This window comes from Entelurus aequoreus, linkage group LG12 (assembly GCF_033978785.1).
Source record: "Entelurus aequoreus isolate RoL-2023_Sb linkage group LG12, RoL_Eaeq_v1.1, whole genome shotgun sequence".
Classification (NCBI taxonomy): Eukaryota; Metazoa; Chordata; class Actinopteri; order Syngnathiformes; family Syngnathidae; genus Entelurus; species Entelurus aequoreus.
The window spans coordinates 51783126-51801061 of NC_084742.1; the positions used below are offsets into that span (position 1 = coordinate 51783126).

General features: G+C 41.0%; 1 protein-coding gene across 2 annotated transcripts in view; it reads left to right on the forward strand.

Annotated features, from left to right (window-relative positions):
* pde5ab (phosphodiesterase 5A, cGMP-specific, b) overlaps nt 1–14684 on the forward strand; it is a 184894-nt gene extending 170210 nt beyond the window's left edge. For both annotated transcript variants that reach the window (XM_062066217.1, XM_062066216.1), the window contains exons 20-22: nt 7690–7764; nt 14017–14100; nt 14490–14684. In XM_062066217.1, the coding sequence (XP_061922201.1) occupies nt 7690–7764; nt 14017–14100; nt 14490–14609 (279 nt within the window). In that variant the 3' untranslated portion in view covers nt 14610–14684. The remainder of the gene's footprint in view (nt 1–7689; nt 7765–14016; nt 14101–14489) is intronic.
* Nucleotides 14685–17936: the final 3252 nt, after the last annotated feature.

Genomic DNA, 17936 nt, shown 5'->3' on the forward strand with positions numbered 1-17936 from the left:
CAATATAAGTCATCAATCGCTCTCTCTCTTCATTATGGTTTCATACAACCTTAAACTACCCGGCAAAGGCCTACTGATAGCTCACTTGAATATCTGTAGCTTAAGAAATAAAATCCCAGATTTATGTATGATAATGAACACATTATGGCAATATCTGAAACCCATCTTGACTCCTCTTTTGAGGATGTTGAATCAGCTGTAGACGGATACACAATTTTTAGGAATGATAGAACAAGATATGGTGGAGGTGTAGCTGTGTATGTGCAGAGTCACATTCCTGTGAAAGTAAGACATGATTTAATGTTGGCTGATATTGAGGCCCTGTGGATCCAGGTTCACCTGCCACAGACCAAACCCATACTGGTTGGGTGCTGCTATAGACCACCTAGTGCCGATATAAAATACCTGGATTTAATATGCAAGATGTTGGATAAATCTAGTGATGAGAACAGAGAGATATATTTTACTGGGGACACAAACACTGATTGGTCCGCTATGTGCCCGCTGAAAAAGAAACTTATTGCTGTAACTAATGCCTGTAACCTCACACAGACCATTACACTACCAACCAGATCAACTATAAATAGAAATGGGCTAAAGTCATCCAAATGCATTGACCACCTATTCACTAATGTTCCTGATAAATGCACTAAAACAGTATCAATAGCTCTTGGCTTTACGGACCACAACTTAATTGCAATAAGGAGGAAGACCAAGCTCTCCAAAGCTCCTAGTGTAACAATACATAAAAGGTCTTATAAATATTTTAATGAAGTAAAATTTATAGATGATGTGAAACATGTTAACTGGGAAACTGTGTGTCTTGAGGAGGATCCTGAAGCGGCTTTGAGCACATTCATGAAGTTATTTTTGCAGATTGCAGATAAGCATGCTCCTGTCAGGAAAACAACTGTCAAGGCAAATGGCGCCCCCTGGTTAGGGAATGAGCTCAAAGCACTTATGAAGCAACGTAACCAGGCTAAAAAGTTGGCGGACTCTTCTGGTCTACTTTCTGATGCGATGATCTATCGTAAATTAAGAAAACGTGTATCTAAAATAAATAGAGGTAATAAAAAGGTATATTATCAGACAAATATCTATGACTTTAGACATGATGGTAAACAATTGTGGAAAATTTTAAATCAAATAATGGGAATATCAGCATCATGTAAAACAAATTCGTATATAGAAGTTGATGGAGCTTACCTGACTAAGCCAATGGAAATTGCTACATATTTTAATAATTACTTCACAAACAAGGTGGAAAATCTGAGAGTGAATATGACGCCTTCTGATGGCTCCTCCTCATGCACATTAATTGAAAATCATATAATGAAGGGTAAAAACTGCAGGTTCAATTTTGTACCAGTTAGTAGTTCTGATATTGAGAAATTGTTGTTATCACTGCCATCTGATAAACCTGCTGGGACGGACATGTTAGATGGCAAATTGTTAAGAATTGCGGCATGCCATGTATCAACTCCGATTTGTCATATATTTAATAAATCATTAAGATATGGAGTCTGTCCTGGGGATGGAAGGAGGCCAAGGTCATCCCTCTACCCAAGGACAAAAATAAAGATTTTACTGGTAAAAACAGTAGACCAATAAGCATACTTCCTGTTCTTAGTAAATTGATGGAAAAAGTTGTTTTCAAACAAATTCAAGATTACTTTACCTACAACAAACTGATGTCGTGTTCCCAGCATGCTTATAGGCAAGGTCACTCAACATCTACTGCTTTAGCTCAGCTGACTGATGACTGGCTGTCACAAATGGATGTCAAGAAGATGGTTGGTACTGTCCTGATTGACTTTAGTGCAGCATTCGATGTCATAGATCACAACATAATCAAAGTCAAAGTCAAAGTCAAAGTCAAAGTCAGCTTTATTGTCAAACAACTGTTTGTACAGGACATACAGGTGGACGAAATTGCGTTCCTCTCACATCCACGGTGTCTATAAATATAAAGTGTAAAATAAAAATAAAAAAGACAACAATTTAAACAGTCGCATGAGGGGGGGGGAAAAATATACAGGGGAAGAAGATATTACCAGAATATCTATAATATCTATCTAAGTATTCAGATGGGAGTGCAAAGTGCAATGTAAACAGTGTAAACAGTTAAAACAGTTAGCAGCATTTTGAGTCCGGAGTAAAGTGGCTAAGTGATAGATGGTGTGTGTGTGTGTGTGTGTGTGTGTGTGTGTGTGTGTGTGTGTGTGGGTGAGTGGGGGGGGGGGGTGGGGTGTAGTGTCTCAGTTCACAGTTCAGTTCAGATCAGATTGCAGGGCAGAGTGAGAAGGGGGGGGGGGGGGGCCGGGAGAGAGTTCAGCTTCCTGACAGCCTGATGGATGAAGCTGTCTCTCAGCCTACAGCTTCGAGCTCGGAGGCTTCTCAGTCGTCTGCCGGATGGCAGCAGTCTGAAGAAGCCGTGTGAGGGGTGTGTGATGTCGCCTGCCACGCGGAGTGCTTTGCGTGACAGGCGTGTGTTGTAAATGTCCTGGAGGGAGGGGAGGGGGGCACCGACGATCTTCTCAGCTGCCCTAACTGTGCGCTGCAGCGTCCTGCGGCAGGACGCCGTGCAGCCTCCGTACCACACAGTTATGCAGCTGGTCAGGATGCTCTCGATGACGCCCCGGTAGAAGGAGTGCATGATGGAGGCTGAGGCTTTTGCTCTTCGCAGTTTGCGGAGGAAGTAGAGGCGCTGTTGAGCCCTCTTGGCCAGTGATGCAGTGTTGGTTTTCCAGGAGAGGTCATCTGTGATGTGCACACCCAGGAATTTGGTGCTGCTCACTCTCTCCACCACCACACCGTTGATGGTCAGAGGAGGGTGCTGGGTGTGCGCTCTCCTGAAGTCCACAACAATCTCCCTTGTTTTCTCTACATTGAGAGAGAGATTGTTGTCACCGCACCATGTGGCCAGTTGGCTCACCTCGTCTCTGTAGCTGGTCTCATCGTTATTGTGGATGAGACCTACCACAGTTGTGTCGTCCGCAAACTTGACGAAGAGGTTGGTGCTGTGCTTCGGCGTGCAGTCGTGGGTCAGCAGGGTGAAGAGAAGGGGGCTCAGCACACATCCTTGAGGGGCCCCTGTGTTCATGATGATGGTGCTGGATGTGTACCTGCCGACCCGGACTGCCTGTGGTCTCCCAGTCAGGAAGTCCAGCAGCCAGTTGCACAGCGACGTGTTCAGCCCCAGCCGGTCCAGTTTGTGAATCAGCTGCTGTGGGATGATGGTGTTAAATGCTGAACTGAAGTCTATGAACAGCATCCTGGCGTAGGAGTCTTTAGTGTCCAGGTGGGTGAGAGCTGAGTGGAGGGCTGTGGAGATTGCATCATCGGTCGATCTGTTGGCCCGATATGCAAACTGGTAGGGGTCCAGGGTGGGGGGGAGGATGGACTTGATGTGCTGCAAGACTAGCCGTTCGAAGCACTTCGTGATGATGGGCGTCAGTGCAACGGGACGGTAATCGTTGTAGCTGGATGGGGAAGCCTTCTTGGGAACCGGGATGATGGTGGAGGCTTTGAGGCACGTGGGAACAGCAGCTTGGCTCAGGGAGGTGTTGAAGATGTCCGTGAAGACATCTGTGAGCTCCGCTGCACAGTCTCTCAGCACACGACCAGGTATGTTGTCCGGGCCTCCAGCTTTGCGTGCGTTGACTCTGGAGAGGGAACGCCTCACGCTGGCCGAAGACAGGGACAGCACCTGGTCATCCGGAGGGGGTGGAGTCTTCCGTGCAGGCGTGCTGTTTTGTGCCTCAAAGCGTCCAAAGAACTCGTTCAGGCTGTTCAGCAGAGCGGTGTCACTGTCACAGGTCTGTGGTCGGGGTTTATAGTCCGTGATGGTCTGGATCCCCCGCCACAGGCTCCTGGTGTCTCTGCTGTCACTGAAGCGGTGGGCTATCCTGCTGCCGTACTGCCTCTTAGCATCTCTGATGCCACGGTTCAGGTTGGCCCTGGCTGTTCTCAGGCCAGCCTCATCTCCTGCTCTGAAGGCAGCGTTCCGGGCTCTCAGCAACCTATGGACTTCCCCCGTCAGCCATGGTTTCTGATTTTCCCGTACCGTGATGGTCCTGGTCTCTGTGACATCATCGATGCATTTAGTGATGTATGCAGTGACAGTCTCTGTATATTCCTGTATGTCGATGTGGTGGTTGTAGGTGGCTGCCTGCTTAAAAATGACCCAGTCTGTGGTGTCAAAACAGTCCTGCAGAGCAGAGGAGGCATCCACTGGCCACACCCTCACTTGCTTCTGAACTGGTCTGGTGACTTTAGCCCTCGGCCTGTATGCTGGCATTAGCATGACAGTGAGGTGGTCAGAAGCACCCAGGTGGGGGAGGGGTGACGCCTTGTAAGCTCCTCTCTGAGTGGTGAAGACCATGTCCAGTGTGTTTTTACCTCTTGTAGGAAAGTCAATGTGTTGATGTAGCTGTGGACACACTGACTTGAGGTTAGCCTGGTTGAAATCACCAGCCACGATGAGGAAGCCGTCTGGATGGGCTGTCTGGTGTTCGGTGATGGCACAGTTCAGTTCAGATAGTGCCCTGTCTCTGTCCTTGTTGTTAGAGCAGGGGGGAATATAAACAGCAGCTAGTAGAATGGCTGCAAACTCCCTCGGTAGGTGGAAAGGCCGACACTTTAAAAACATGAACTCCACCAGGGCTGAGCAGTGCTTCTGTGTAACAACAGTGTCCTTACACCATGCATCACTGATGTAAACACAGACCCCGCCACCGCGGGTCTTACCTCCTGCAGTGAGGGCCCTGTCTGCCCGATAGCATGTTAGCTGGTCGAGCTGGATGGCGGAGTCCGGGATGCCGTCGTGGAGCCACGTTTCGGTGAACACAAAAGCACAACACTCTCTCACCGTCTTCTGTGTGGATCGGATGAGCTGTATGTGGTCCCGTTTGTTGTCCAGGGAGCGTACGTTGGCTAGGAGGATGGATGGAATAGCCGGCTTGTTTGGGCTAGCCGCTAGCCTGGCTCGGATACCTCCGCGCTTGCCGCGCTTCCGCCTTCTCGCACACCGCTTGCGGCGCCTCCTCTGCGGGCACGGAGCAGCTGTGGGGGTCGGTGTTGTGGTGGGCCGCCGGAGTAATCCGAGGCTTCGTAGCACCTCGACGTCCGCCGGGTTTAAGTCCTTAACTCCGGTGCTGCCTATGGTGAGCAGTCCCTCACGGCTGTATGTTTGCCGTGGGGCAGATAAACGCGACGAACACTTACACACACGAGACGAAAAAACACACGTAAAACAAGAAAACACCGCATTATCAGGAGAGAGAGTGGTCGCTGCATGTACACGCGCCGCCATTTTGTATATGTATCACCTTGTATAATGATCTCCAAACTGAGAATATATGGTTTTAATAGTATGTCACTTTCTTGGATGTTGAGCTATCTATCAGGAAGATCAAGTGTGTTTTAATGGTAGCCTATCTGAACGCAAGTACAATTACTGCGGCGTGCCTCAAGGAAGCTGCTTAGGTCCTTTACTTTTTATTATTTTTACTAATGATCTTCCCTGTGTTACAACAAACACCAATATGGTTATGTATGCAGATGACACAACTCTATACAGTACTGCCTCTACCTTAAATGACCTACAAAATAACTTAAATCAGGACCTGGAGAGAGTGTCACTCTGGGTAAATGATAGTAAACTTGTTGTGAATATTGACAAAACAAAAAACATTCTTTTTGGATCCAGGCATATGCTTGTTGATGACCCACAGCTTCATATTTCAATGTCAGACATACCTATTAAGCAGGTCAAAAAAGCAAAACTGCTTGGTGTGCTATTAGACAGTCAACTGTCATGGTCCGATCATATTGATGGTATTTCAATGAAAATGGGAAGAGGTCTAGCCATGGTCAGGAAGTGCTCCACCTTCTTGACATCCTCAACAATGGCTCAAGTGATACAGTCCTTGGTTTTCTGTCATCTTCATTACTGTCCTATAATATGGTCCGCTACAACTAAGTCTGACCTGAACAAACTGCAATTTGTACAGAACAGAGCGGCTAGACTGGTACTTAAATGTTCTTTGCGCACTAATATTTCATATATGCATTCACGCCTGTCCTGGTTGTCTGTTGAACAAAAGATGCATTGTAGTCTCCTAATGTTCTTTCGAACTATCATTTTAGATCAATCACCAGATTACTTTTACAAACAGTTTTTAAAATCAACTAACACACATATTCATGACACTAGGAATGCCAGCAATGGCTATTTGACACTTCCTGCTCCCAGGACCAATTTCCTCAAACATACAGTCATGTATAGATGTACATCATTCTGGAATGGGTTGCCACCTCACATTAATCTCTCACAAAGTAAATTGTCATTCAAGACAGCTTTAAAGATACACCTTTTGCAGCTGCCCACATGACGTGAATTTTAATACTGGTTTTAACTAGCTTTTTATCTTATGTTGTATTTTTCCATTGTACAATGTCTGGTAATGCATGTATTCTTTGTATTTAAATTTTGTATGCTCCTATATGGACCCCAGGAAGACTAGCAGTCGCCTTGGTGTCAGCTAATGGGGATCCATTCAATAAACAACAACAATAGAGACGTCCACAGTTGTGCATGGAAGAGTGGTCCGTGTCGGGTCTCAATTCTCTGGTCAGTTAAAATGATGGAAGTGTCTATAATTAGCCCTACTATCAAAATGACTATGTGTCGCAGGCTGAAGCAAATCTTTGTTGACAGAAATGTTGAAATGGAATATTTATTCTACACATTTTTACAACATTAGAAACCATTAGTAAATCAGAGGCTACTCAGAAGGTGAGATATTTCCTGGAAATGACTGGCTTTTAATGGCCAAAGGTATAGATGTGTGTGTCCAATAGATTTATTACAATCTTTGGCAAGCTAGGTAACGTTTGCTGTGGTCTGGAACAACATGGCACACAAACAACTATCTGAAATGCAGCCAATATTGCATACATATATTGTGTCATGAGACATGCCAATATAAATTATATACACAGAGGGCATAAGTAAAGGAAATTAAATGAGCTCAACTATACCTACAAACGAGGCATAATGATGCAATATGTACATACAGCTAGCCTAAATAGCATGTTAGCATCGATTAGCGCGCAGTCATGCAGTGACCAAATATGCCTGATCAGCACTCCACACAAGTCAATAACGTCAACAAAGCTCACCTTTGTGCATTCATGCACAGTATAAAACATTTGGTGGACAAAACGAGACAAAGAAGGAGTGGAACATTTGTCATGTAAACAAACTATTGCGTCACAGTCCACACTATGGTGAGTTCAAGAACCGCCGAAATTAGTAGGACAAAACGATGTTCACCAAATGCTGTCATCAGTGAAGCATACACACAAACATATTAAACAGTGGGCTGTCTAACAATTGGGAAGGTTTGTGTCATGTTTGTCCTCAAACAAAACATTTTTCCCCCATCTTTTTCCATTTTCAATCCTTTTTTAAAAATGCTCCAGGGAGCCACTCGGGCGGCACTAAAGAGGTTGCTGACCCCGGTACTATATGGTTCTCAAAATGTTTCCATCAAATGATCAACTTTTTCCTGAACTACAATATCTTGTCGGAGGTGACCTTCATGTCATGACCTGTCAACTTCTACTGTCCAAAGACTTCTGGCCTGACTTTAGGATAATCGCTACTTTTTCCATCCCATGCAGATCGCGGAGCTTGTGGCGACCGAGTTCTTCGAACAAGGCGATAAAGAGAGACAAGAGCTGAACATTGAGCCCAGCGTAAGTACATTCTAAAAAAAAAAAAATATTTTCTCTTGAATTTTATTATTCGAAGAGGAAGCAAAAAATGCAATAATTAAACATTTGTTATTCGAAAATACAATTACTTTTTCTTGTTGACTTACAAATTAAATGTCTACAATGACAATATTACAAATTATTTCCCCTTTTTTGTTGTTAACAACAGCAGGGCATTTTTCAACATCCAACTTTCTCTGGAGATTGATGTTTCAACAATTCTCTCATTTTTTCCACATAAAATGTGTTGTAATATTCCAACTTTCTTCTTTTATGCCAGTGTTTCTTAAACTGTAATACTTGTAGTATTACCGTACTTATGAGTGCGTGAACGATACATAAACATCCAGCTAAATTGTTAGCATTGCTCAAATGAATCCACATTCTGACCAGGAAATATGACGACATTCATTTAATTATTGGGTTTACCGTTAATACTACATAGGTAATGACCAATGTCAGGATTCAAAAGTAGAATAAGCTCTTTATTCGGAGCAAGTGGCGGTCAACAACTAGCTCGACACATACAGATCAGTAAATAAATATGTATTCACTGATGAAATTTGGAATGCATGGAAATATACCGGGATGGAATTAATCAACAATGATAATTGCTTATTATTTTTATTGGATAGTAGTCTATTTATTTCAATTCTTAGTTTTATCTTTATTACTTCTTGTGTAATTTATTTTTATCCCATATTTGTTCCCACTACCGCATCTTAAATTGGAGTCCTTAATCTCATTATATGCAAATGTAATGACAATAAAGTCCATTCTATTCTATTCTATAATGCACGGCCCCACGGTGCAAGGATCTGCACCTGATTCCTGAAAGCTAAAAAAATGCCAGTTCTGGCATGGCCACAATACTCACTGGGCATGTTACATGTTGAGAATGTTTTATGCTATAAAATTTCGGACTTCAAAAAAAGACAATTTGAAAGTGAAAAATCAAGTTTTGATGTTAAATTTTGTATATTAATAAAACATATTCAGGTTGAATATTAGGACTCATTCTGGTTCATAGTTTGAATAAATTACTGTAATAATTTTCATTTTGAGGATGGGTCTGGTATCGCTCCGGTGGCGGCTCCTCTTTATTAACCAACGGTAACACAAAACGGTGAGAATATTGAACAGAAAAGCAAACAACAACAAACTGTCGCTGCTCACTGCTTAAGCTAACTTTTTTTTTTTTTTTCCAAATACCTTTATTTATAAAGTTCAACATTTACCAACAAACATATGAACAAGGACAATTAAAACAGGTACAAACAGCACCAGGGGGTTGTTAATTCAATGAAGTAATTATAGTAGAATGTAAAATATATATATGTGTAGTAATGTTATAGGTAGAGTTGTCCTGATAACAATATTTTGGTACCGGTACCAAAATGTATTTTGATAAATTTATAAATAAAGGGGACCAGAAAAAATTGCATTATTGGCTTTATTTGAACAAAAAATCTCAGGGTACATTAAACATGTTTCTTATTGCAAGTTTGTACCTAAATAAAATAGTGAACATACTAGACAACTTGTCTTTTAGTAGTAAGCAAGCAAACAAAGGCTCTTAATTTAGCTAACATATGCAGTAACATACTGTGTCATTTTCCATTCTATTATTTTGTCAAAATTATTAAGGACAAGTGGTAGAACATTAATTATTAATCTACTTGTTCTGCTCACTTTCTCTTTTAACATGTTCTATCTACACTTCAATAATCACTTATTCTCCTGTTTGATACTTTACATTGGTTTTGGATGATACCACAAATTTGGGTATCGATCCGATACCAAGTAGTTACAGGATCATACATTGGTCATATTCAAAGTCCTCATGTGTCCAGAGACGTATTTCCTGAGTTTATAAACGTAATATAATTTTTTTTTTAAACAAAAAATATCAATGTAATCATAGTAGTATCAACTAGATACGCTCCTGTACTCGGTATCATTACAGTGGATGTCAGGTGTACGTCCACCAATGGCGTTTGTTTACATTGGGACGCCGGTGAGCTACGGTGTGTAGTGAAGCATGTTTAGCTATTCCTCATCCTGCAGGGATGATACTTGTAAGAAACATACTTTATTTGTCGCCATGGAGACCAGGATTAGTGATTTAGAAGTACCTAAAACACTGCAGACTGCGGATGGATGTTAGCTGCTAGCTAGCTAGCCATGTCTTAAAGCACCTCTTCCTGAGGGTGTTTCAGTGTTATAGCTTCACCTTTATCTTTAGTTTTTAATCCAAAATGTGTCAATTCTCCCATTTCTGTCTACACACTGTGTCTACTTGTAAGTACTCTGTCATTGTGCGCTGCCGAACATGCTCGTAAACCCAGCAATGACACGACGTAACGACCGGGGGACAGGTGGGAGTTCGACCGGTACTTTTTAGAGGCGGTATAGTACCAAATATGATTCATTAGTATCACGGTACTATACTCAAACCGGTATACCGTACAACCCTAGTTATAGGCTCACACATGTTCTGCAAATAGTTTAAAAGGTGCCATATGTAGTAATGTGGCCAGAAATGGTACTGCAATCACGGTCAAAATTGTGTAGTCCCCTCCCACTCTCCATGACTGAGGTTGCCAGATACGCAGCCGAATCAGAATCCTACTCCAAGTAACTTCAAATGGCAATGGACGACTCCTACGCTGTAGGTTTCTCTTGTTTATGCTTCTTGCAAGATAGTTTACTCAGTAAGTATTAGAGATGTCCGATAATATCGGCCTGCCGATATTATCGGCCGATAAATGCTTTAAAATGTAATATCGGAAATTATCGGTATCGGTTTCAAAAAGTAAAATTTATGACTTTTTAAAACGCCGCTGTACGGAGTGGTACACGGACGTAGGGAGAAGTACAGAGTGGTTGCGTCCCCCAGTCATACTTGCCAACCCTCCCGATTTTCCCGGGAGACCCCCCAAATTTCAGTGCCCCTCCCGAAAATCTCCCGGGTCAACCATTCTCCCGATTTCCACCCAGACAACAATATTGGGGGCGTGTCTTAAAGACACTGCCTTTGCGTGCCGGCCCAGTCACATAATATCTACGGCTTTTCACACACACAAGTAAATGCAATGCATACTTGGTCAACAGCCATACAGGTCACACTGAGGGTGTCCGTATAAACAACTTTAACACTGTTACAAATATGCGCCACACTGTGAACCCACACCAAACAAGAATGACAAACACATTTCGGGAGAACATCCGCACCGTAACACAACATAAACACAACAGAACAAATACCCAGAACCCCTTGCAGCACTAATCTTTTCCGGGACGCTACAATATACACCCCCCGCTACCCTCTACCCCGCCCCCCTCAACCTCCTCATGCTCTCTCAGGGAGAGCCTGTCCCAAATTCCAAGCTGCTGTTTTGAGGCATGTTAAAAAAACGATGCACTTTGTGACTTCAATAATAAATATGGCAGTGCCATGTTGGCATTTTTTTCCATAACTTGAGTTGATTTATTTTGGAAAACCTTGTTACATTGTTTAATGCATCCAGCGGGGCATCACAACAAATTAGGCATAATAATGTGTTAATTCCATGACTGTTTATATCGGTAATTAAGAGTTGGACAATATCGGAATATCGGCAAAAAAGCCATTATCGGACATCTCTAGTAATTATGCCACATTTTACTGATGTCCATTAGCCAAATGTATTTGTAAAGTTACACAGCAATATTTTAGTCGGGAGTCGAGACACATTTTTGGCATTACCCTGCTAAAATGTCTAGTTTGATCGCACGGACCACCATCCATATATATATAATATAATATATAGCATAGGCCTGCTTTGATGGCAAGCCAAGGCCAACAGTAAAATTACCGCCACATTTCATTCAGCATAACCCCATGTTGCATCCAACCTGACGCACTGCATTCTCTTCCGTGTACGCACATCACCATCTTTCAGTGCAGAGTGCCCTTCTATGAACTACCCCACGTTACGCATACCGGTAAATCACCCACCATGTCAATACACAAAGTGGACAATCTTTACATGTAATGCATTATATTGTGCCAAGCAAATACCACCTCATGCACATACAGTACCAGAAACCGCAATCAGCCGTGCTAATGTTGGAACCCATTTCCTCAGCGTATCAGCATATTGAGAAGGAAATAGGCACTGACACTACCCATATCCACATTTGTCAAAAATATATTTTGCCCTGTCAGTTGGATGACACATGGACATTCAGACTAATGGGCATACACTACCGTTCAAAAGTTTGGGATCACCCAAACAATTTTGTGGAATAGCCTTCATTTCTAAGAACAAGAATAGACTGTCGAGTTTCAGATAAAAGTTCTCTTTTTCTGGCCATTTTGAGCGTTTAATTGACCCCACAAATGTGATGCTCCAGAAACTCAATCTGCTCAAAGGAAGGTCAGTTTTGTAGCTTCTGTAACGAGCTAAACTGTTTTCAGATGTGTGAACATGATTGCACAAGGGTTTTCTAATCATCAATTAGCCTTCTGAGCCAATGAGCAAACACATTGTACCATTAGAACACTGGAGTGATAGTTGCTGGAAATGGGCCTCTATACACCTATGTAGATATTGCACCAAAAACCAGATATTTGCAGCTAGAATAGTCATTTACCACATTAGCAATGTATAGAGTGTATTTCTTTAAAGTTAAGACTAGTTTAAAGTTATCTTCATTGAAAAGTACAGTGCTTTTCCTTAAAAAATAAGGACATTTCAATGTGACCCCAAACTTTTGAACGGTAGTGTATATTTCCCCTGTTAGCCTGTATGTCTTTGTGTCATTGACCGGGCTAGCATGCTAAGCATTACACTAGGAGCTAAGCACCATCACACTAAGCAGTCGTTGCAGGAACATACTAGCTTTGTTAGACAAGATCATAGACTGTATTGGACAATATAGTTTACATACCAAATGTCCATTTCCATTTATTACAAGTAAAAAGAAAACGTAAACATTACCTCCCTGCTTGGCACTCAGCATCAAGGGTTGGAATTGGGGGTTAAATCACCAAAAATGATTCCCAGGCACGGCCACCGCTGCTGCTCACTTCTCCTCTCACCTCCCAGGGGGTGATCAAGGGGGATGGGTCAAATGCAGAGAATCATTTCGCCACACCTAGTGTGTGTGTGACAATCATTGGTACTTTAACTTTAAAAGCCTGACTCCCCTATCAAGGAGGAAAGATCTTCTCCGCCTTCAATCGTCTCCATCTTTCAAAGGTATATCCTCGATACAAATCTTCGTTTTCTTCCTGGCTTTGTCATGAATAAGTTGAGAATGGTAACGAGGCCTTTTAGATTTACTTAGGTCTGACATGTTTAGTAACTTTACCAGTGGCAGTAGCTCGACGAAGAGGGCGGTGTGCAACTGGCAACCTGTATGTAACACACTCAGACTTTCTAATTGGTCAAACGGTGGAGGGCGGGGCATCGAAATGAAAACAATAACAAGATTTCGGGGCTGTAAATCTAATTTTGAAATGAGCATATCCAGGCTGAACTACCGTTATCAGTTATGGAGGTATTGGAAAAGAACATGATTTATTAATGCCTTTTCACATATCAGCGCCATTTAATGATGACTTGACATGAAATTATTACATATGGCTCCTTTAAATTTGGAGCATAGCATTATACTTAAGCTAAGTTCAGTTCAGCTGAAACCCTCACTGACGTCACATGTCGCTTAGCAACAGACAATGCCTTTTAAAAGCAATATGCACACACTGCTCTCCTAAACTTCTCTCAAATTAGTATGACCAATATCTAAAGTTTTAAAGAAAATACTCCTCTAGTAATTAATTACATTTATTAAAGAGTAATTCCATTAGTAATAAATTAAGTAACTAACTATAATTAAATGTAATGTGGTGTTGCGTTAAAACTAAACATTTTGCACGTTTTTGTTTAAAATACATGTTGCGATTCGGTCTAAAACAACCGGGATATCAGTTTTGGTCCGTATCGCACAGACTTCTCTGGACTGAAGGCCAGAACTTCACTAGTTTAGTTGACGGTGGAATGCGATAATTGAGCTTCATAGCTATCAATCACAGCTGCATGCGCACAGGAAATCTTTTCATGTTAGAAATGATTTGGGGAAAAAAGGATGATATTGATACTGGTGAGTCACAGACTTCTTTGAACTGTGGATGTGGACTAAAGTTGTTTGTGTTTAAACTATTTTCTAATCAACGTTCAATTTTAGGACCAAATGAATCGGGAAAAACGAGACAAGATTCCCAGCATGCAAGTTTCCTTCATTGATGCCATCTGCATTCAGTTATATGAGGTAATTGGTGTGTTAACCCTTTAAATGCTTGTTCAACACCAGTCTTGTGGTGGAAAAGTTGGCCAAGAACGCTGTGGTGTGCATGCCAGGATTGCAACATGCCAGGTTAAGACTTTGCCTTGAAACTACATAACTCTCTATCTTGCCTTTACGACTAACAATTGTCTTAATGTTGCAACATTATAGTGCAAGATATCACTTTTATGTACAATCAATCCACAATTGCTGTATTGTGATCTTATATACAGTATCACACGAGTAGAATAAGTTGTAAGAGTAAGTTGTCTTAACAGTTTTTCATAGAAATTATGATTGCGTATTTTTTTTTTCATGCAATAAACCCTACAATATAAAAAATATTGCTAACTTTAAAAACCGTATCTTTACAGACATTGACCGTGATGTCGGAGTATTGTTCTCCTTTGTTGGAGGGTTGCCAGATGAACCGCCAGCACTGGAAGAGTTTGGCTGAAGAGTGTGATCAAGATGACCACAACACTGTGGTTTGATCTTTGACAACAGTACAGGCCAAAAGTTTGGACACACCTTCTCCTCATTCAATGCGTTTTCTTAATTTTCATGACTATTTACATTGTAGATTGTCAAGTTATGTACTTAACAAAAAATGTGAAATAACTAAAAAGATGTTTTATATTCTAGTTTCTTCAAAATAGCCACCCTTTGCGCTAATTACTGCTTTGCACACTCTTGGCATTCTCTCGATGAGCTTCAAGCACACCTGTGAAGGCAAAACCATTTCAGGTGACTACGGTACCTCTTGAAGCTCATCGAGAAAATGCAGAGAGTGTGCGAAACAGCAATCATAGCAAAGGGTGGCTATTTAGAAGAAACTACAACATAAAACATGTTTTCAGTTATTTCACTTTTTTTTTGTTAAGTACATAACTCCACATGTGTTCATTCATAGTTTTGATGCCTTCAGTGACAATCTACAATGTAAATAGTCATGAAAATAAAGAAAACACATTGAATGAGGAGAAGGTGTGTCCAAACTTTTGGCCTGTACTGTGTATACTCACATACAGTATGTAGACACACACATATAAAGTACATATACATACATATAAACACACACTCACATATATATTTATATATATATACACACATATATAAACTTTTTTTAACTTTATTTACTAAAATGTGGCTAACATAGTGTAAAAAAAACAACCTTACCTGGTAAGTCACAGCTTCATTCGAGCCAAGAAGTTTTTCCTCCTATAACCACAACTAGGGGTGGGACTCACAGAGTAACATGCAGCACAATTGTGATATTTTGACAATATTATTACAATTTTGACCATTTTACAAAATCGCAATTGCGTGTAATTTTATAGCCATTTTTCTTTGTAAACCCATGACGTAATGTAGCCTACTTACCGGTACATTTATACAAGACTATGACTATGTTTTACTTTGTCTAGTACAATCACGTTTCGTGGTAAAACCTATGACTCTTATTTAATTTTCTCAATCTCTTGTAAAACTGAAAGTTTTTTGTTATTACATTGATTTTCTTTCCTGTGTAAGAAATGTTCTTTCAAAACTTTTTTTTACACATTTATTTTCCACTTTACCACTTCATTCTCTTAAAATAGTTTTCAGTATTATTACAACTATTGAGGGTTTTTTGTGTGAAGGTACAGTATTATTATTTTTTTTATACTGATATATAATCGTAATATAACTTTTGGTACAATTGAATTGTCTTTAAAAGACTATCTCATGACATTCTGCCATTTTTCTTAAAATCATAAAGGGGATCTGCACTTTTTTGGAAGTGTGTCTATCATTCACAATCCTTACGTGAGACTCTTTTTTTAATGCATTCTAACTTGAAAATGAACGCTAGCAAAAGAAACGGATTTCGATGTTCCGCCCTCTGAAAAACATGCAAAAATCTCTATCAACACTGTAAGTATATATGAAATGTAGTAACAGGCGAAAATTAGCGTGTTTTCGTGTCTTTCTCACGATCTCCGGGTCTACGATCAGGGTGTGAGACCCTTTGAGGGGAGGAAAAAAAGAGGAAATCCGAGGGGGAAAAAGGAACATTTCTATCAGCATGAAGCGCTGCCAAGCAAACCCTGAAAAAACTACATTTTCTGCAATTCTGCTATCCAGGTGAGAAGTAGTTCCTCGGCATTAGCCCTTCTAATAACAATATGGCTAACACTTGGTTAATACGATCACGACATGTAAATGGAGTATTGTTAGTGGGGTTTTATGGGCACAATAGTTTACTTCCATTATCTGCATTGTACTTGCCGTATATTACAAAAGAGAAAAATGTGTGTGTTCTTGTCTCACATTGGGATTGTGAATAGAGATGTCCGATAATATCGGACTGCCGATATTATCGGCCGATAAATGCTTTGAAATGTAATATCGGAAATTATCGGTATTGGTTTCAAAAAGTATAATTTATGACTTTTTAAAACGCCGCTGTACGGAGTGGTACACGGATGTAGGGAGAAGTACAGAGCGCCAATAAACCTTAAAGGCACTGCCTTTGCGTGCCGGCCCAATCACATAATATCTACGGCTTTTCACACACACAAGTGAATGCAAGGCATACTTGGTCAACAGCCATACAGGTCACACTGAGGGTTGCCGTATAAACAACTTTAACACTGTTACAAATATGCGCCACACTGTGAACCCACACCAAACAAGTGAATGCAAGGCATATTTGGTCAACAGCCATACAGGTCACACTGAGGGTTGCCGTATAAACAACTTTAACACTGTTACAAATATGCGCCACACTGTGAACCCACACCAAACAAGAATGACAAACACATTTCGGGAGAACATCCGCACCGTAACACAACATAAACACAACAGAACAAATACCCAGAACCCCTTGCAGCACTAACTCTTCCGGGACGCTACAATATACACCCCCCGCTACCCCAACCCCGCCCCCCAAACCTCCTCAGGGAGAGCATGTCACAAATTCCAAGCTGCTGTTTTGAGGCATGTTAAAAAAAATAATGCACTTTGTGACTTCAATAATAAATATGGCAGCGCCATGTTGGCATTTTTTTTCATAACTTGAGTTGATTTATTTTGGAAAACCTTGTTACATTGTTTAATGCATCCAGCGGGGCATCACAACAAAATTAGGCATAATAATGTGTTAATTCCACGACTGTATATATCGGTATCGGTTGATAGCGGAATCGGTAATTAAGAGTTGGACAATATCGGAATATCGGCAAAAAAGCCATTATCGGACATTTCTAATTGTGAATGATAAGCACAATTCCCCCCCAAAAAGGTGCAGTTCCCTTTGAAGACTTAATTCTGAAAAATAAATAAAAATTCTTTAAACAGTTTTAATCAACCCAAAAACTGAAGAACGGAAACTACGACTATAATTTTGTCCCACCCCATAAAGTACTTTATAACTTATATACCAGCCAGTGCCTTATTTGAAAAAAATTAGGATGTTTGTTGCATTGACCTGGTTGCCATGGTGACCATACTACTACTACTCCTACTACTACCACTACATGTCAAAAACTTTTAACATCGTGAAAAAGGGTAAATGTTTTTGTCAATTATTATTATTATTACATATTACCGGTACACAGAGTGGACTTCAAGCAAGGTGAATTGTGTGCACCTCAAACTTGCAAGAAATAAAAGCTTAAAATATTTTAAACCTTGTAAAACATACTCGTAATGTATTGTTTCACTTTCTGAAATAAGTGACAAAAAACATTTCATGAACTTTTGGAGCTGCGCAGTCTGTAATATTGTTTAGTTGCTGCACATGTTACTTCGAGTCATTGGTCAGTTTTTGTAACGCT